At 43.1% G+C, this 18219-nt stretch overlaps 1 protein-coding gene across 1 annotated transcript in view; it reads right to left on the bottom strand.

Moving 5' to 3' along the window:
• Positions 1 to 16741, bottom strand: part of ALDH16A1 (aldehyde dehydrogenase 16 family member A1) — a 62038-nt gene extending 45297 nt beyond the window's left edge. The window contains exons 1-10 of the mRNA XM_060780489.2: positions 15574 to 16741; positions 13748 to 14139; positions 10123 to 10225; positions 7622 to 7748; positions 6243 to 6421; positions 4729 to 4806; positions 3037 to 3221; positions 1149 to 1301; positions 621 to 818; positions 33 to 131 (exon numbers count right to left, since the gene is read on the bottom strand). Of these exons, the coding sequence (XP_060636472.2) occupies positions 33 to 131; positions 621 to 818; positions 1149 to 1301; positions 3037 to 3221; positions 4729 to 4806; positions 6243 to 6421; positions 7622 to 7748; positions 10123 to 10225; positions 13748 to 14139; positions 15574 to 16303 (2244 nt within the window). The 5' untranslated portion in view covers positions 16304 to 16741. The remainder of the gene's footprint in view (positions 1 to 32; positions 132 to 620; positions 819 to 1148; positions 1302 to 3036; positions 3222 to 4728; positions 4807 to 6242; positions 6422 to 7621; positions 7749 to 10122; positions 10226 to 13747; positions 14140 to 15573) is intronic.
• Positions 16742 to 18219: the final 1478 nt, after the last annotated feature.

Here is an 18219-nt window from a genome sequence, read left to right as displayed (position 1 = left end):
TTCTAAGAGATGGCTTCCATGTGTCTTCTTACCTCTTCCCTAACACAGCGAGAGGTAGTGTGCACACCCGTGATTAAGGTTGGAGGGTAGAACAGGCCACTTGATGGAAGAGATGTTTTGGCCTGGAAGACCTAAAAATAAAATAAAAATTATCATCATCATCAAAATATTCACATCCTCTCTTTCTGTTAGTACTTTGGGGATAAATGTAATGTTATAATTAGTGATTGTGGGACAGGTCAAAGAAGAGAATAATCAAACAAAAATCCTGGATTTTGAGAAAGCTGATTTTATCAGTCAGGGATATATTGGACTGGTCATGCTTATCTGGTACACAGTATTCAGTTCTGGGCACTTCATTTTAAGAAGGATATAGACAAGTTTGTGGATTCAGAGAAGGGCAATAAGAACAATAAGAGAAATGGAAAATATAACATACGAGGAGCTGGTCATGTTCAATTTGTGGAGAATGAGAGATGACATGATTGCCCTCTTTAAATACTTGAAGGGATGTGGAGGAGGCAAAGCTGTTGTCTTTAGAGACTTTGGCAATTCTTTACTCCCCTCCAAAAGGCCCGAAAGGACTAGCACTGAAAGGAATCTGGTTATAAGGGGTTTACCTCAGCACCTTCAGCCCGTGCTGCCTCCACAAGACACTCAATGGCATCTCGTTGCTTCTCGTCAATCAAGGCAACCATGTCCACAGCCTTGTCCAGGGAGTCCCCTAAACGGAGCTGCCCCATTCGGTGCTTTAAGCGCTGAATGAAGTCTTTGGCAATGGATTCCTGCAGAAGCAGCTGAGACCCAGCACTGTGGACCTGAACACGTGGAGACAAATAAAGCCACTGCATTTTAATGACTGCCCCACATAGGAGGAATCTGGTTATAAGGGGCATTGTAGAAACAAGTTTACCGATTTCACATTTTCATAGGGAATATTGCAGGAATGTGCAAACTTTGGCTCTCCAGGTGTTTTGGATTTCCTACTGGTTGTTAGGAATTATGGGAGTTGAAGTCCAAAACACCTGGAGGGCCAAAGCTGGCCTGTGCCTGGGATAAAGGCATAGAAAATGTTAATCTGTGTGCCTTTTCTCACTCCCCAGACCTTCTACCCACATCCACCTTACTCACCGCTCAGTCAAGCCTACCTGTCCCTGGTTCAACCAGATGGCATCGACCAGTCCATCAACGGCACTATCCAGATCTGCTGAATCAAAGACAATGAAGGGCAATTTTCCTCCGAGCTGCAGAGAAAGCTTCTTGCCAGTTCCGGCAGTGGCCCGGCGTAGACTGCGGCCCACCTACAACACAATGACACAATTCCATGCATTACAGGTGTGTACATTTAGTGCAATGGTTCCCAACCTTTTTTTGACCAGGGACCACTTGACCAGGGACCATTTTGACCAGCAACCACTCTCCAACATTAGTACCAAAAGGGTTATGAATCAGTTTTTGGTAGATATGGTTTGGGGTGCTGATTCAGAAAATTGCATTGGATAGACCACATCAGCTCTAGTTTCTGATACAGAATATATGCCATGGTCAGCAACAGGGAAGGAGTGGCAGGTGGCATGAAAGGAGCAGAAATAAAATAAAATAAAATAAAATAAAATAAATAAAAAGGAAGGAGGGCTCATGGACCAGATTTTCGTCCTCGCAGCCCACTGGTGGTCCACAGCCCACAGGTTAAGAACCACTGATTTAGTAGCTTATCTTTCACACTCTCAGAAAACACAACTCCTACACTGCCCAAAGTATGATCGCCCTCTAGGCCAAAATGTTGATTCTTGTTGGAACTGTGGAGCTCACTGTGTCACCTAAGCTTGTGTCAACTCAATCTTCACCCAACATGGCACCTTACACAGGTGTTGGACTATTCCCATGATGGAGGGGTCTTGTAGTCCCAAACCACTTGAGGACACTGGGTTATGGGAAAGCTGAGTGAAATAAAAAGAGACAAGAGGCCAAAAACTCATTCCATTCTACCCACATTGGGTCACTGTGGAAAGGCCATGAAAGTTCGAGTGAAGTTAGGAGCCTCCTTGCAAGAATACTTAATCTACTATTGAGAGAGGAAATTCTGAGCAGCTTCCATGACAGCTGGATGATGGATCTGCTCCGGGATTTAATTTAAATTTTAAAGGAGCCAACTGAGGCATTGGACCTAATTTGGTATTGGAATTCAGCACCTCAGAGAGCTTCTTAAGAACTGAGAATTTAGAGCAAGTTCAACATATGGTGAACCATATTACTGGTCGGTCGTAAGACAGATATGGGAATAGGGAGTCAGCCTATATTAGATGGGGTCACACTTCCCCTGAAAATGCAGGTTCACAGTTTGGGGGTACTCATGAATTGGGCTCTGAACCTGGAGGCCCATGTATCAGCAATGACCAGGAATTAAAGCTAGTGCGACAACTGCCCCCATTCCTGGAGAAGTCATATATGGTCATGGTGGTACATGTCTTGGTTATATCCCAGTTTTTTGTTTTTTCATGTCAGGAGCGACTTGAGAAACTGCAAGTCGCTTCTGGTGTGAGAGAATTGGCCGTAACAACAACAACAACAACAACAACAACATGGAAACTTCCAGCCACCCTGGAAGAGCTATCATATGAAGCTTCTCCTACAATAGTACGATATTCAATTTAGCTTCAGAAAGAGGAAACAACCCACACTGGATGTTCCTCTGCTGCTGGTGCTACACAGGAGTGGCATGATTTCCCGTAAACATGACGAACAACCCAACATAACAGCAGAAGGACATCTTCATGCATAAAGGGGTTGAAACTTTTGGTCTAAACCCTCAACCCCCTGAAGACCCAGCCTGTATGGCCAAGCATGGTGAGAGTGTAGTCCAAAATACTGAAGACTTTGCCATATAGAAACTCTAAGGACAATAGCTTAGAGAGCCACACAAAATGCATCCATTTCTTCAGGCACATCAGCAGGTACTAGCTTAGGGTTGACTGAAAAGAACAAGACCCATTCTAGCCCTCTTTCTCACGACCATGAATGGAGAACAGATCTTACCTCAGCCGAACCAGCAAAAGCCACTTTGTCAATGCCTGGATGGGTAGCCAAGGCCTCTCCCAGCCCCGGGTCACCTGTGATGACATTGAGGACCCCGGGAGGAAGGCCAGCCTGGGAACAGACCTCAGCCAGGAACAGAGCTGCAAGGCGGGTGGAGCTGGCTGGTTTTAGGATCACGGTGTTTCCTGTTTGGCAATACAAGTGGTGATAGCAATCATAAGAGGAGGGGAAAGAAGAAGAGAGACAAAAGTCTACAGAAATACTCAGGCTGTGTATGGATAATCATCATTTTTTCATAATCTGGTGCTTTCGTGGTATGTTGGACTACAAATGGTATTATCATCAACCGAGGCAAGATAATGGTAAATTTAGTTCAACATCCCAAGGGGGCACCAGTTAGCAGAAGGCTGGTGTGTGCGCGCACGTGTATGTCTACACATATATATGTATACGATGAACTGAAATTCCAATTACTAGTCCCAACCAAAGAAAATATTCTGAATCTGTAGAATTAAAGAGGTGTTGACTTACTATTTAGTAACTGCAAAGCTGACATAGGAAACTTTGTTCCTTCAAAAGACACAGCAAATAGTGCTCAGCTCATTGAAGTACAATAACAACAAATCGTTCTTTAAAAAATTCCTGTAGTTTTCTATCATTAAAATCTGCTGCCTCAGCTAACCTCTTCACTTCGTCTACTCTCACTGGTGGTCCTACATACCATATATACTTGAGTATAACCCGAATATAAGCTGAGGCATCTAATTTTACCACAAAAAACTAGGAAAACGTATTGACTCGAGTACAAATGAGGGGTGGAAAATGCAGCAGCTATTGCTAAATTTCAAAATAAAAATAGATACCAATAAAATTATATTAATTGGGGCATCAGTAGGTTAAATGTTTTTGGATATTTACATAAAACTGTAATTTAAGAGAAGACTGTTCAACTCTGATTAAACCATTATTCCAACCCTCTTCAATGTAAATGTGCTGATGTATCCTTCCAATAATAATAGAGTAAAATAATAAATGCAATAATAATAATTATTATTATTATGGAGTAAAATAATGGAAATGTAATAATAACAGTAATAATAAAATAAAATAAAGGTAATAATAATAGAGTACAATAATATATGTAATAATGTAAAATAATACATGTAATAATAATAGAATAAAATAATAAACGTAATAACAGTAATAAAGAAAAATAAATGTAATAACAACAATAATAATTAGAATAAAATAATATAATAATAGAGTACAATAATACATGTAATCATAACAATAAATAGAGGAAAATATTATATTTATTATTTTTCTTTATTGTTATTATATTTATTAAATGTAATAACAATAAAGAAAAATAATAAATGTAATAATAAGAACACTAATAAATAGAGAAAAATAATAAATGTAATATTAATAATAATAACAGTAAAATAATAGATAACCTTGACTTGAGTATAAGCCAAGGGGGGCTTTTTCAGCCTAATAAAAGGGCTAAAAACACAGCTTATACTTGTGTGTATATATGCTATTTTAAGTCACCAACTAAGTTTCATGGTCATATGGGGATAAATACCATACATGGATTTCTCTGCTCCTAGTCCAATACCTAACCACTAAACCACACTGGTTCACATTTCTCACTTGGTTCAGCAGAAACACCTGCCCAATTTTACATACCCATAGCCAATGCCGGACACACTTTCCAGGTTATAGTCAGCAAAGAAAAATTCCGAGGGGTGAGAGCAGCAACAATACCTGTGTGAGAGAGACTTGGGTTTTAGTCAAATTCCAGAGTTCTTCAGGTACATTAGAAACCAGGTAACATATAATACTTTACAGATATAGGGAGTCATGATTCCCAGCATCTCCAACTGTGTTAGGGAAGGTTGGACAAGATAATGGGCTCAACAAGTGAGGACTAGAGAATTATGTTATTTATTGCTGTCTTTCAATGAAACCCCACCAGGTAACTATGTGTGAGTCACACACTCTCAATCCCAAAAAACCCTTGAATAGGATCACCATACATTGGAAACATCTTGAAGGCACACAGCATTCAAACATACAGACATTTTGGAGTAATGTTCCTATAGGAAAAGCTTTCAAGCCCTTAAAAAGGGGTCTTGTTGTCATGTTCCTACAAGGCATTTCTGAAATATAGTGACCTTTAGGCAGATTTATCCTGGGTTTTAAAGAGGAGATTCAAAGAGTGCTGGTGCAATGGGTTAAACCCTTGTGCTGCTGAACTGCTGACCTAAAGGTTGACAGTTCAAATCCGTGAGACAAGGTGAGCTCCTGTCTGTCAGCTACAGCTCTCGCCAACCTAGCAATTCGAAAACATGCAAATGTGAGTAGATAGATACAGCTTCAGCGGAAAAGGTAAAGAGACGCTCCTAGCAATCTTCCTGGCCACACAAAACCAGAAAGTGATAACATAGGCTCCTCAGCTTGAGAATGGGGAAGGGCACCTCTCAGGGCCAGAGATGGGTGCCACCTCCAGAAGCTGGAAATGAAAGGAGGAGCCTCTGCCTTTGTGTTTGTGCATCTTGCTGTATATGATTGTAAAGACATTGAATGTCTGCCTATGCATGTAAATGTTGTAATCCGCTCTGAATCCCCTAGAGGGGAAGGGCAGAATATAAATAAAGTGTATTATTATTACTATTATTATTATTAAGTTAAAACCATGTTAGTATTTTTCATTAATTCTCTTCTTCGGCTTCATTTAGCATTCTCATTTAGTCCACCTCTTTCCAAAATTTCTCTGAAACCGAATTTGAGCTTCAGGATGAAAGAACAATTCACCATTATATTAGAACAAAATGCCCCTTATGGCCAACTTCGCTTCAAAATGCTGTTGGGTTTTTTAAAACATGGTAAGAACCAGAAGGGGGACTGCTAGTCTTTAGACAATGGTTCCCAACCCTTGGTTCTCCAGCCAGTTTGCCAGCTGTTAGGGATTGTGGGAGCTGAAGTCCAAAATACCTGGAGGACCAAAGGTTGGGAACCATTGCTCTAGACTAGCGGTTCTCAACTTGTGGGTCCCCAGATGTTTTGGCCTCCAACTCCCATAAATCCTAACAGCTGGTAAACTGACTGGGATTTCTGGGAGCTGTAGGCCAAAACACATGGGGACCCACAAGTTGAGAACCAGTGCTCTAGACAAAGTCCTAAGCCCTAGTCCAACTCACCAAGGGGCTTCCAACCCTTCATCTCCACATCCATCAGCTGGGCCCAGCCTGCATGGTGGTAGAAATGCCGGACCACCAGAGGCAGGTCTGTGTCACGGGCTTCCCGGATTAACTTCCCACTGTCTAGGCTCTCCAGAAGGCTTAGAAGACGCTGATGTTTCTGGATGGTTCTAGCCACACTGTAAGGATGACACAACATCAAGTCAATTGAGCAAGAGGCCAAAGTGCCCTAGCTGAGGATATGTGCCTCCAGATTTTGAAAACCCAAGCATTCTGGGAGCTGTAGTCCAATTTTTTTAAAAATCCATATCCACATCTTCCAGTTCACAAAATGTATCTTAGAAAGCAAACAGTAAGAGTCTGGAAAAAGTTTCGTTGTTTTGAGTGATTAGCCCAGAATCCATGCTAGCTGGAAGTACACAAACTAACTACAGCAGACAGTCACTTGTGAGGATATCTACACTACATATGTGTATCAGTTTCCTACTTACTTCATTTTCATTTTAATATCTAATGCTTTATTCCAGCCATCCTCAAACTGTCTTCTAGCTGTTTGGGCTCCAACTTCCAGAAGCCCTAATGAGCTTGTTTAATTGTCTGGGACTTGAAGGCCCAAACAGCTGGAGGGCCGCAGTTTGAGGATGCCTGCTTTAGTCTCTTAGAATGTCTTAGAAAATTAAATTTGATGAAAGAGCTGAGTATTCTCATTTAGAACTATAGCTCCTGGAACTCCCTGAGAAGAAAGCATTATCATTAAGTCAAGGTCCTAACTAGAAATGGGGCTAAGTAGTCACACTGAGAACACACCCACAAAATCGATGTGTGTTCCTGCATGGCAGAGGGCTGTACTGTGGTCTTTTCCAAGTCTGTGATTCAATGGAAGTTGTATTTATTCAATGTATCTACTCTAATAGGAGCCACGGTGGTGCAATGGGTTAAACTCTTGTGCCAACTGAACTGCTGACCGAAAGCTCAGTGATTCAAACCTGTGAGATGGGATGAGCTCCCATCTCTCCAACTTCCCATGTGAGGACATGAGAAGCCTCCCATAAGTTGGTAGTACTTCTGGGCGTCCCATGGGCAGTGTCCTTGCAGGTGGCTAGTTCTCTCACATGAGGCAACTTGCAGTATATTCTCAAGTCGCTTCTGACACAATTAAAAAAAATCTACTCTAATGGGCTTTAGCTCAGGACAGCATCCTTCACCCAACTCAAGAAAAGGTGGACAACAGAACAAATCACAGAAACACATAGCTCAGTTCTTCAACAAAACCTATTTCTGATTGCCACAACATGTATGCCTTGAGGCAAGGTGGCTATCTTCCTCTGCCTAATGGTAGAACAGGCCCTGAAGACTGGCACCTCATGGTCAGTACATACTTGTATAAATGCCGGGCTCGAACGTAGCCAGGGAGTTGGGCCCAAGTTGCAAAGGCTTTTGTGGCAGCATCAACTGCTGCATTCACATCTTCGCCACTTCCCTGGAGAGTGGTGGCCAGCAGCTCGCCTGAAGGATGAGAGGAAACAGAAACAGGCCTCATTTTCTTGCAAGTCTCAAAGCTTGCTACATCACTCCTGCATTGATGTAGAACAGGTATGGGCAAACTTCAGCTCTCCAGGTATTTTGGACTTCCACAATTCCTAACAACCAGTAAAGGTAAAGTTTTTCCCTCAACATTAAGTCAAGTCAATTCCAACTTAGGGGGTTGGTGCTCATCTCCATTTCTAAGCCAAAGAGCCAGCGTTGCCCGTAGACACCTCCAAAGTCATGTGGATGGCATGACTGCATGGAGCGCTGGTATCTTCCCGCCGGAGCGGAACCTATTGATCTACTGTATGGCATATTCCAGAGGCATTCTCTCCTAGGAGAGAATGTCTCTGGAACATAGCCATGTAATCCAGAAAACTCACAGCAACCCAGTGATTTCAGCAATGAAAGCCTTCGACAACACAAATGTATACATGTTTTATACAAATGATTTCGAACAAATTGGGTTTTAAATGTGTGTATCCCATACATAACTCCTGACATCGAAATAGATACCCCATAGAATTTACCAAAGGTAATTCAAAATCTATGATGATAAAATTCAAAATACATATAAATTATGCAAATTAAAACAAACAACAATATCTATTATTTTAAAGGAGTGGGCAAAAGGCCTGGGGTGATTTGCAGATCAATATAATCTGGTTTCTCTTCAGATCGTATAAAATATGGTCCATGATTTTTTGTGTGACAGAACTTTGAGCTCAATTTAGGTAGTAAAAATACATTCCTGGAATAAACATATGGTATGGGGCACTCTAATCTTTAATTTTCAATAAGTAGTTATCTACTGGAGCTTTTATTTTGTAGTTAGTTCTGGTTGTCGGACCTCAAGATTTCAGACGAAAAAACAAAGTGGTTTGCACGCATTAAAAAATCAGTATATCCCCTTCTATGGTATTTCAGTTAGTCATGGTAACTAGCAATGAATTAAGCAAGACACTGGAAACACACACGATTCTGTTTTCTGTCTAAAAACTGATTATAACTTATGACAATCATAGGGTTTTCTTGACAAGATATATTCAAAGTGGGTTCGCATTGCCTGTCTTTTAAAATGAGAGACGGTGACCTGCTGAAAGTCACCCAATGGGTTTCCATGGCTGGATGGAGAATCAAATCCTGGTCTTCAAGAGTCCTAGGATGGATCTACATTGTTCTATATCCCAGGATCTGATCCCAGATTATTTGCTTATCTCAGATTATCTGGCAGTGTATACTGGGGATAATGGATCATGACCTGTTAGGATGACTGACTATCGTGGTATATAGATCATGAACTGTTGGGATCACAACCTAATCAGGTTAGTAGAGTTTATCTGGTAATGGATGATTGCTGGGCATGTAGATATTTTGCTTCTGTTTCATGCTTTCAGCCACAATGATGCAAACAGACTTCTTTTAAAGATAACTAGTTTTGTTTACTGATAACTTAATGTATTTAAAGATACAGGCACATTTCTTGTCAAGGATTAAAAACTACAGCAACATTTGTATCTTGAACTCACAATCTTTAATAGTTTCTTCATAAACTATGTTGCTTTATACAGCTCTCTTTAATAAGAGTTTACTTTCAAATAAACACAAGTCTCAACATTTTCTAACTGCCTAACATGAGCTTCTGCACTCTGACAGACTTCTATACTCAAGCTCATTCAAGGTTCAACACAATTCTCTAACAAACGTTACTCAACTGACATTCCCTAACTGTCATCCTGTTTAAACCTGAACATTCTAAACTGTCACTGAGTCAGTCACGTGATCTGCAGCCCCTCCCACTGCTTTAGGTATATAGAGATAAGGAAACTGCAAATCAAATAAGACAAATACTTCAGATTATAAAACACCACATTACAAAACGGACAAATATCACATAAAGGAGGCTTGAAAAGGTTGCTTCCCCCAACAGTGTAGACTCATATAATCCAGTTTAAAGCAGATCAGATCCTATGATATGGGACATTGTAGATCCAGCCCTAATTTAACACATCATGTACTTCTTCAAAATATATGGCAACACTTATCACAGGGATTTCTCAACAGGATTTAGTCAGAGGATGTTTGCCATAGCCTTCCTCTGAGTCCAGGAAAAGTTATTATTCCAAGGTCACCCAGTGCATTTCTGTTACTGAAACAAAATTTGAGCTGTGGTCTCCTAGAATCCTAGTTTGAAAATACATGTGTACAGCTTTTAAAACAAATCCAAGGCTACAAGAATGGTAGCATTTGTACCCTCTTGTCCAGTCCTGAGTCTGCTTGAGGATATAAGTGCAGAATGCAAGTTTCTCACTGTTTGTTCCATCTACCTCTCTTATTATCTTTCTTTCTCTACCTGAAGTGGGGTTCTTAATGGAACAGGTCTCCCTTCCATCTGGCTTCAGCCATTTGCCATCAATGAAATGCCCAAAGCTACGGCCATGAGATTCCAGCCAGGACTGAAAAAGAGGGAAAGGGAGAGGTTGGGAGGCGAGAAAAAAGGGGTTAGAAAGAAGCACCATTTTAATCTGAGATAAAGCATAACAGGATATGTTCCTGGATTTAAAAATGGAAATGTGAAACTGCAGACAATAATGAATTCCATTGAAATGAACTACTTCTGGCAGACGCGTACAATAGAATTGTGCTGGAGGACCTAAAATTGCCTAGAGAGAATACCTCTCTATCATTTCTGTGTCCTCCAGTGCTATGCTATTGTCAACTTCGGGTGGAAGCATACCATATATTTCTACTGGATGACCTAGAAAATGCCTCGAGAGAATGTATTTTTTTCAGACATGGATAACTGAAATCATGAGTATTGGTCCCATGGATATGGGGGTCAAACATGCACAATCTTTTTTTAATATAAAAACGGATGAAACAGCACTTACTGTATGGTAGAAAGAAATAACATCCATATCAGGGATACAGAAGCTAGAGCAGGCATGGGCAAACTTTGACCCTCTGGGTGTTTTGGACTTCAATTCCCACAATTCCGAACAGCCTACCGGCTGTTAGGAATTGTGGGAATTGAAGTCCAAAACACCCAGAGGGCCAAAGTTTGCCCATGCCTGAGCTAGAGCTTTACAGTTGTTATTGAACTTCAATTTTCATCATCTGTCCTGGCCAAGATAGCTAATAGTCTCAGAAGTTCAAGGCCAACAATATCTAGAGAAGCCACAGAACTCCATGTTCTGAGAGGAGATATGATAGCCATGTATAAATATGTGAGAGGAAGCCACAGGGAGGAGGGAGCAAGCTTGTTTTCTGCTTCCTTGGAGACTAGGACGCGGAACAATGGCTTCAAACTACAAGAGAGGAGATTCCATCTGAACATTAGGAAGAACTTCCTGACTGTGAGAGCCGTTCAGCAGTGGAACTCTCTGCCCCAGAGTGTGGTGGAGGCTCCTTCTTTGGAAGCTTTTAAGCAGAGGCTGGATGGCCATCTGTCAGGGGTGATTTGAATGCAATATTCCTGCTTCTTGGCAGGGGGTTGGACTGGATGGCCCATGAGGTCTCTTCCAACTCTATGATTCTATGATTCTATGTTCTTCAAGAAATCTAGAAAAAATATCCTCACCCTTAAAATCACTACACATAATTCAGAACATAAAAACCAAAATTAGGTTGTGTTCTGGTGAACCAGTCCTACCACTGCTTCAGCTAATGAGTTTGAAGTTCCCCATAGCCTGGAAATGGGAGGGGAAAGGGCTGGTGGAGCTTGTGTCAAAGCTTTGGGTATTGGGACAACCATGCAAATGGATGGGGAATTGTAGTCAACGAAAATTCAAGTTATGTTGTCGTCGCAAAAACGGAAACAGACAGATGACCAAAACAGTTGGGCTTCTCAGCATGCTTCTTCCCCATCTGACCAGAGTCAAGATGTGATTCCTTGAATCTCCAGCTAGGAAGACTTCAAACAATTGCGTGGAGACATTTCTCTGTTTGAGACTATGGGGCCTTCCGCACAGCTCTATATCCCAAAATATTAAAGCAGAAAATCCCACAATATCTGCTTTAATCTGGGTTATCTGAGTCCACACTCTGATATTGAGGGATTTTCTGCCTTGGTATTCTGGGATATAGGGCTGTGTGGAAGGGTCCATGGCAGCTGCTGTCCAAAAATTCAGCATGATGGTGGATTCTTTATAAAAGTTTGGGTGATTTTTTAATTCATCAAAGTCAAGCTCAGTCTATATCCCAGGCAGGAAGCAGCCAGGCTTTAGAGCTGCAAGGCCATTCAATGCTAATCCAGCTGGCCAACTGCAACATTTCACACTTGTCTCAGAAAGACAAGAGTTCTTTCTCTCACCCTGGACATTTCACAGATATATAAATCTCACTTGCCTAGTTTCCAACAGACCTCACAACCTCCGAGATTTCATTTTTGAATCAGCCTTCCCTAACTCTCATCATCCTCAACTAACACAGTCACAAAGCCCATGTTGGAACCATGGAGATCTGTATCCCAGCACATCCTGGGATATCTCAGCAGATCCTGAGGCCCTGCTCTTGGTCCCACCCCCATCTCAAGTATGGATGGTAGGAACAAGAGGGCCTTCTCTGTACCCCCCCCCCCCCCACACACACACACTTCTCTGGAACTCCTTTCCTAAAGAAATAAAGCTAGCCCCCTCCCTCCTCTCCTTCAAAAATAACAGAAGACCAACATTTGCTCACTAACATATGGAGAAGAGGGGGATTATATGGTTGAGAGATCACTGCTGGGCCTCTCTATTTGTGTTTGGGCATTCCTGGTCCACGCCAGCCCAATGACTTCATTTGACAACATAACCAACCCACACCGCTTTGTGAATCCTTGTTGGTTGTTGTAAATTAATGTGGATGTTTTGTTTAGATTTGAGTTATTTTATGTTATTTATTTAGATTTTATGTTATTTTCATATGTGGGGTTTTTCTGGGATTTTATGTCAGTATTAATTTTATGTAGGCACTGAATGTTTGCTGCTGTATGTTGGAATCTCCCCTTGGGGAGATAGGGTGGAATACAAACGTTTTTATTATTATTACTAGCTGTCCCCTGCCACACGTTGCTGTGGCCCAGTCTGTGTATATGTGTTTTGTGTGCGTATATATTTGTGTATATGTGTATATATATATAGTTTAGCGCATGTGCTGTAATGTATTTTTTATTTATTTTTTTGCTTTTTAAGTCTCTTCCGCTGTGTATTTCAGTGGTTTTAATGAGTGATGGTCACTTGTTGGTCTAATAGGTTAGGTGTATTGATAGGTGTATTGTGTCCAAATTTGGTGTCATTTCACCCAGTGGTTTTTGAATTATGTTAATCCCACAAATGAACTTTACATTTTTATTTATATAGATGATGATGATGATGATGATGATTATTATTATTATTATTATTAACCTGTGAACATCAGGAGATAGGGTGGAATATAAATAAAGTTTTATTATCATCATCATCATCATTATTGTTATTCATTAGAACAGCTTTCCTTAAACCACTGAGAAGTTTAAGACATACAGTTCAGGGAGAGTTTATCTCAAGGGAACAGTAACATGACCTCAAGAAAGGAGATAGAGGTCCTCCAAGAAAAACCACTGATATGAATGTTTTTACTGTTGTTTTTACTGTTCTATTGTTATGTTTGATGTTTTATTATTTGCTTATGAGTTTTATTGTTGTATTGTATACTGTTGTTGTTGTGGCCTCGGCCTTTGTAAGCCGCATCGAGTCCTTCGGGAGATTTTGCGGGGTATAAATAAAGTTAATAATAATAATGAATGTACACTTGGACATTCTTTTGGACTTTCTGACCAGGGAATCAGACCACATCCTCCAACATGGATCCCTCCAGGGAGACCTGAAGTGCCCATCATCCCTGATCACAGAATTGTGCTGCCTGGGGTTTATGGGAGATGTAGGTCAAAACATGTGGCGGGAATCAAGCTGGGGATGGATTGAAAGGCTCATGGAGTTCCTCTTAGCATAAGCAACCTTTAAGAGAAGGGGTTCCTGAACACCAGTATCTTTAGGAGTTATTGCTTCAATATTTTTGGAGAGGTTCCTGTTCAAGTTCTCTTCCTCTATGTGAAGAGGCCCATTCATCTGCTTGTCTTCTCCCGCTGCTGTCGCCTCTCTTTCCTTCTGACTTTTGGTCCACATTTCCCTGATCCAGGCTATTTCTGCTGCCCAAAGCCTCCTGTCCTTCTCCCGCTGGGCTTTCTCTTCCTCCCACAGGCCCTGGAAGAGCCTCTCCCTCTCCCGGAAATGAGTCCGTATATCTCGGATGAGTTCATCAAATCGGTCATCTCGTGGTCTTTTCCTTCTGTTCCGGAGCCGCACCAACTTCTCCCGCGTGCTCAACAAGCTCCGAGGCCTAGAAAAAGCTGGGGGACAGAGACAGCATTAATTCAAAACAGCTGACACGAGGCCCAAACCCACATTTTCGAGCCCTTGGCAGGCCAGGGGGTTAGTTTCAAATGATGACTGTAAGATGCCTCTCCATTTGTAAGGCTCAATGAGATATTCTCCATTTGTGAAATTATTTCTTAGATTTGTTTCTGGCTCAAAATAGTTAGTAAAACTTGATACCTCATTAAACAGTGTGGAACTTGTTGTGTAATGGCAACATGTTGCCATTGTGAAATATATTGCTTTGAAAACGGGTCCATAATTTTGAAATATCCTGCATATATTATACACGTAAAGGTTTTCCCTGACATTAAGTCTAGTCGTGTCTGATTCTGAGGGGTAGTGCTCATCTCCATTTCCAAGCCAAAGAACCGGTGTTCTCCATAGACACCTCCAAGGTCATGTGGCCAGCATGACTGCATGGAGCACTGTTACTTTCTTGCCGAAGTGGTACCTATTGATCTACTCACATTTGAATGTTTTCGAACTGCTGGGTTGGCAGAAGCCAGGCTGCTCCCTGGATTCAAACCGCTGACTTTTCTATCAGCAAGTTCAGCAGTTTAACCTGCTGGGCCACCTGCAAGTTATATATGCTTGGATTTACCCTGGATGAGAAACTCTGGTCTTAAAGGTGAAGTTCCATCCCAAATATTATGCAAGACATCGGTTGGATTCTCAGGGCTTTCTACTTAGTAGTTGTTTATTTGTTCAGTCGCTTCCGACTTTTTGTGACCTCTTGGACCAGCCCATGCTTAGTTCTACTTATTAGTAACTAATTAATTCCAGGGGTCTTTGGAGGGGCTTTTTGGAAAGTGTGTCTTATTACACGCTTCCCAAAACAAATACACTTCACACACCCCTCCTGCTTATAACAGCACGACCGAAGTTTTCAAACCATTAATGAAACAATTCGGAAGTTTTGAAAAGTTTTGAATTTTTTTTTGGTGAAATTTTGAAGTAACTTTAGAATCGAACCATCAGCGCCCTCTACATCCGAAACGAGTTTTGAACTTTTTTTAAAAAAAATTTTTATCAAAGAATGAACCCGTTCATTCATTCTTTGGAGGGAGGAGGGAGCAAGCTTGTTCTCTGCTTCCCTGGAGACTACGACACGGAACAATGGCTTCAAACTACAAGAGAGGAGATTCCATCTGAACATGAGGAAGAACTTCCTGACTGTGAGAGCCCTTCAGCAGTGGAACTCTCTGCCCCGGAGTGTGGTGGAGGCTCCTTCTTTGGAGGCTTTTAAGCAGAGGCTGGATGGCCATCTGTCAGGGGTGATTTGAATGCAATATTCCTGCTTCTTGGCAGGGGGTTGGACTGGATGGCCCATGAGGTCTCTTCCAACTCTTTGATTCTATGAGGGGGCATTTTGTCCTACCCTTTAAACCCAAACACAATGGACTCACCCTTCCTCCTCTTCCCTGGTGGGGCTCCTTCCTCCTCCTCCTCCTCCTCCTCTTCCACTCTGCAGCGTTGAGGCTCCGCCCTCTCTCCGGGTTGGGGAATCCCGGGGTAATCCCTTTGCGTCACTTCCGGTGGGAAAGTGTTACAAGTCCCACCAGCTCCCTGGAAGCCGCTGGGCTCTTCCTCTGCTGGCGGGGGGCTTCTTTTCTCCTCCTTGATGGCGGGGGGCGGAAGGAGAGGCTCTTCGGGAGGGGCTAGAGTTTGGGAAGAGGACGAGGAGGAGGCGGCCGTGGCTTCCTCTGCCTCCAGATCGGGCTCGCTCTCCTGCTCCTCCTTGACCACCACTTGGCACCACTGGGAGGCAGCCGGCCCTCCTTTCCCTGCCTTGCCGCCCCCCAGGATGGCGTCCAGCTCGTGGAAGAAGCGGCACCGCTGCCTGGCGGGCCCCTCCTGCAGCTTGGCTTGCTTGTAGCTCTTCTTGAGGTCCTTGCCCTTGGTGCGGCACTGGTCCTCGTCGCGGGAGTAGCCCTTCTCGGCCATGCGCTCCGAGATCCACTGGTAGACGTCGGCGTTGCGGTGGCAGCGGTTCAGCTGCGCCTGGATGCCCTCCTCCCCCCACAGGGACAGGAAGTCCAGCGTCTCCCGGTGGCTCCACGTCGCCGCGCGGATCCGGGGCCCTTTGGGGCGATCCCCGGCCCCGTGGGACCCCGCTTTCGGGCCCGGGAAGGGCATCCCGGGGTGCAGAAGCGGGGGAAGGAGGGAAATAAAAGAAAAGAGGGGTCCCGTCCCCCGTCCCCCCACTCAAAGCCTAGCCTAATCCACCTCCCTTTCTGAACCCAGCAGACAGAGCGAGGCGGAGTAAAAGAGGGGCGGGGACCACTTCCGCGGTAGCGCGCAACCCGAGGTGGGACTTTTACTGCGCGGCTATTGGCCGGCGCGACCCGCGGTATGCAAATAAAGGCCTGATCGTCAATCCCGATTGGTTGGAGCGCTCGCTCAAGCCCGGCGCCCCCTATCGCAGCACAAGGGAACACGGGGAAAGGAAACCTCTGCTCCTGTCTTTCGGGGGAAGCCAAAGGCCCCTTCCAGAAGGTTGAATCAAAGCCCACTTTGAGCCCTTACACACAGCCCTATATCCCAGAATATCAAAGGCAGAAAATCCTACAGTGTGGACTCAGATAACCCAGTTCAAAGTAGACATTGTGGGATTTCCTGCCATGATATTCTGGGATATAGGGCTGTGCGAAAGGGCCCACTATCTGCTTTGAACTGGGTTGTATGTCAGTGTGGACTTAGGGCCCTTCCACACAGCCATATAACCGAGAATATCAAGGCAGAAAATCCCACAATATCTGATTTGGACTGGGTTATATCGCTGTGTAGAAGGGCCCTCAGATAACCCAGTTCAAAGACATTGTGGGATTTCCTGCCTTGATATTCTGGGATATAGGGCTGTGTGAAAGGGCCCATTATTTGCTTTGAACTGGGTTATATGGTTTTGTGGAAGAGCCCTCAGATAACCCAGTTCAAAGCAGATGTTGTGGGATTTTCTGCCTCGATATTCTGGGATATAGGGCGGTGTGAAAGGGCCCATGATCTGCTTTGAACTGGGTTGTATGGCAGTGTGGATTTAGGGCCCTTCCACACAGCCATATAACTCAGAATATCAAGGCAGGAAATCCCACAATATCTGATTTGGACTGGGTTATATGGCTGTGGAAGGGCCCTCAGATAACCCAGTTCAAAGTAGACATTGTGGGATTTCCTGCCTTGATATTCTGGGATATAGAGCTGTGTGAAAGGGCCCATTATCTGCTTTGAACTGGGTTATATGGCAGTGTGGACGTAGGGCCCTTCCACACAGCCATATAACCCAGAATATCAAGGCAGAAAATCCCACAATATCTGCTTTGAACTGGAATATATGACAGTGTGGACTCGGATAACCCAGGCCCCTTCCACACAGCTGAATAAAATTCTACATTATCTCTTTGAATTGGAATTCAAAGCTGGTTGATTCTGGAGTGAGAGAATCAGCCGCCTACGAAGACGGCTGATTCTGCCATAGGGAATCCTTAGATTTGTAGTTTTTACAAGATCTTTAGTTTTCTCTGCCACAGACAGCTGGTGCCTAACCAATCTACAAATCACAGGATTCCAAAGACTTCAGCCATGGTGTCTGTCAAAAATATAAAAAATTAACTAAGTATTTAAAACCTTGAAGGAGCTGGGGGTGGTGACGGCCGACAGGGAGTTCTGGCGTGGACTGGTCCATGAGGTCACGAAGAGTCGGAGACGACTGAACGAATGAACAACAACAACAAAGTATTTAAAATGTTCATTTTAATTGTATATGATTCTTAATGGCATTGAATAGTTGCCTCTATGTAAAGCTGCCTTGAGTCCCCTCCAGGTTGAGAAAGGCAGGGTAGAAACGTTGTAAATAAATAAATATTTTAATTACAAAAATGTGAGCCAAGCACTGAAACCGTTAAATGTGTGCAATGACTCAGCAAAAGCTGCAGTTCTATATAAGCAGGTGTGTCTGTGGCTTAGTAGCAGTCAGTCTGAGGTAAACCTCAGTGGGAGAAAGGTCTCACAGTGTGAGGTAGGCCTTAGTCTACGAGATGGCCAAGTGTGAGAAGGTC

Source organism: Anolis sagrei, chromosome 6 (assembly GCF_037176765.1).
Source record: "Anolis sagrei isolate rAnoSag1 chromosome 6, rAnoSag1.mat, whole genome shotgun sequence".
NCBI lineage: Eukaryota > Metazoa > Chordata > Lepidosauria > Squamata > Dactyloidae > Anolis > Anolis sagrei.
Note: the sequence above shows the minus strand (reverse complement) of the source record. Positions and strands in the feature narration are given on the sequence as shown.